This window comes from Austrofundulus limnaeus, unplaced genomic scaffold (assembly GCF_001266775.1).
Source record: "Austrofundulus limnaeus strain Quisiro unplaced genomic scaffold, Austrofundulus_limnaeus-1.0 Scaffold84, whole genome shotgun sequence".
Lineage (NCBI taxonomy): Eukaryota > Metazoa > Chordata > Actinopteri > Cyprinodontiformes > Rivulidae > Austrofundulus > Austrofundulus limnaeus.
This window is the reverse complement of record NW_013952486.1, coordinates 1157996-1159331: the sequence shown is the minus strand read 5'-3', so window position 1 is coordinate 1159331 and position 1336 is coordinate 1157996. Positions and strand designations below refer to the sequence as shown.

Sequence of the window (1336 nt, the reverse complement as noted above, 5' to 3'; positions counted from 1 at the left end):
ATATGAGTTCGTATGTAATGTATGAATATAATATACAAGTTTCACTTTTTAAATGGAATTACTGAAATAAATCTACTTTTTCATGATATTCTAATTTTATGACCAGCACCTGTAAATGTGGGCAGAGCTYCACCATTCACTGAGTCTAAAAACAGTGGAACAGTTTCATAATAATGCTCCTCAGTGGAAAATTATGAAGACTTTGAATATCCCACCATCTAAAGTTCATAACATCATCAGAGGATTTCAAGAATCCGGAGAAATCTCTGAGCTGAAGAACGAAACTCTGAGGACAAGAATGAAAGTCAACGCTCGTGATTTGCACATTTCAGCTAAGCTTGGAAAATTAAACGTTTACTATTTTTGCTCTCGCCAAGACATTATTAAAATGGTTCGACAACAATTATCCCATTAATTTAAGTATAAAACATCACTTTGCTCACATTTAATAAATACTGTAAAATCACTAATGATGGCTAATGTTTTTTGTTTTCAGCAGGTGTTCTGAAGTTTCCTGAACTCCTGCTTGATGCAGCTGAAGATGGGGTGGTAGAAGCGCCTGTCTGACAGCATGAGGTCGGTGACGATCCCGCTGTGGCTGACTCCAGGAAGCAGGTAGAGCGACACCTTCACGGACAGCGAGGTGAGGAGCTCGGAGAACTTGGTGCTGGATTTCACCGGAACAACGATGTCACTCGTCCCGTGAAGCAAAGCGAACGGAGGAACTCTGGAAACAACAGAAAACAAAAGACGTTTTTRTTGCAGCTGTCACGTGGACGTTTTCGGACCAGCTCCTGTCGCTGCTCCTCACCGACTGAGCTCGTCGGCGCTGAACTCCTTCAGTAAGTGCGTTGGGGAGTAGTAAGGGAAATTTTCCACTCCACGCATGGCTTTGTGCATCGTGGAGACGTATTCCACTCCACGCGTCTGCTCGTGCTCATAATGGTCCAGGATGTTGTAAACACCACTCAGACCTGACCRGGCGACACAAAACGTTACATCTAACTCTCCCAAAACAACTAAAAAAAAAGACAGTTCAATACAAATATGGATCAACATTCACATACCAATAATTCCTCTTATGGATGAAGTCATGTGTTGTTGTGTCTTTGACTCTATGAACAGCTCCTCTGTTTGCTCAATGAGAAAYAACGTGGTCAGCGCACACAGATGTGCACCTGATGAATGACCAATTAAAACTATGTTGTCCTATAAAAATAGAAAGAATACTAGTTAAACTCACTTAGGGCTGCCACAATCGATTATTTTAATAATCGATTAATCACCGATTATTTATTCGATTAGTCGACTAATCGGATCATACGTTAATTGAATA

The 1336-nt window shown here is 40.8% G+C and overlaps 1 protein-coding gene across 2 annotated transcripts in view; it reads right to left on the bottom strand.

Moving 5' to 3' along the window:
- Window positions 1-318: 318 nt before the first annotated feature.
- The window catches only part of si:dkey-193c22.1 (probable isoprenylcysteine alpha-carbonyl methylesterase ICMEL1), a 7440-nt gene continuing 6422 nt past the window's right edge, over window positions 319-1336 (bottom strand). For both annotated transcript variants that reach the window (XM_014011748.1, XM_014011749.1), the window contains exons 7-9: window positions 1068-1209; window positions 812-974; window positions 319-727 (exon numbers count right to left, since the gene is read on the bottom strand). In XM_014011748.1, coding sequence (XP_013867202.1) covers window positions 493-727; window positions 812-974; window positions 1068-1209 — 540 coding nt within the window. In that variant the 3' untranslated portion in view covers window positions 319-492. The remainder of the gene's footprint in view (window positions 728-811; window positions 975-1067; window positions 1210-1336) is intronic.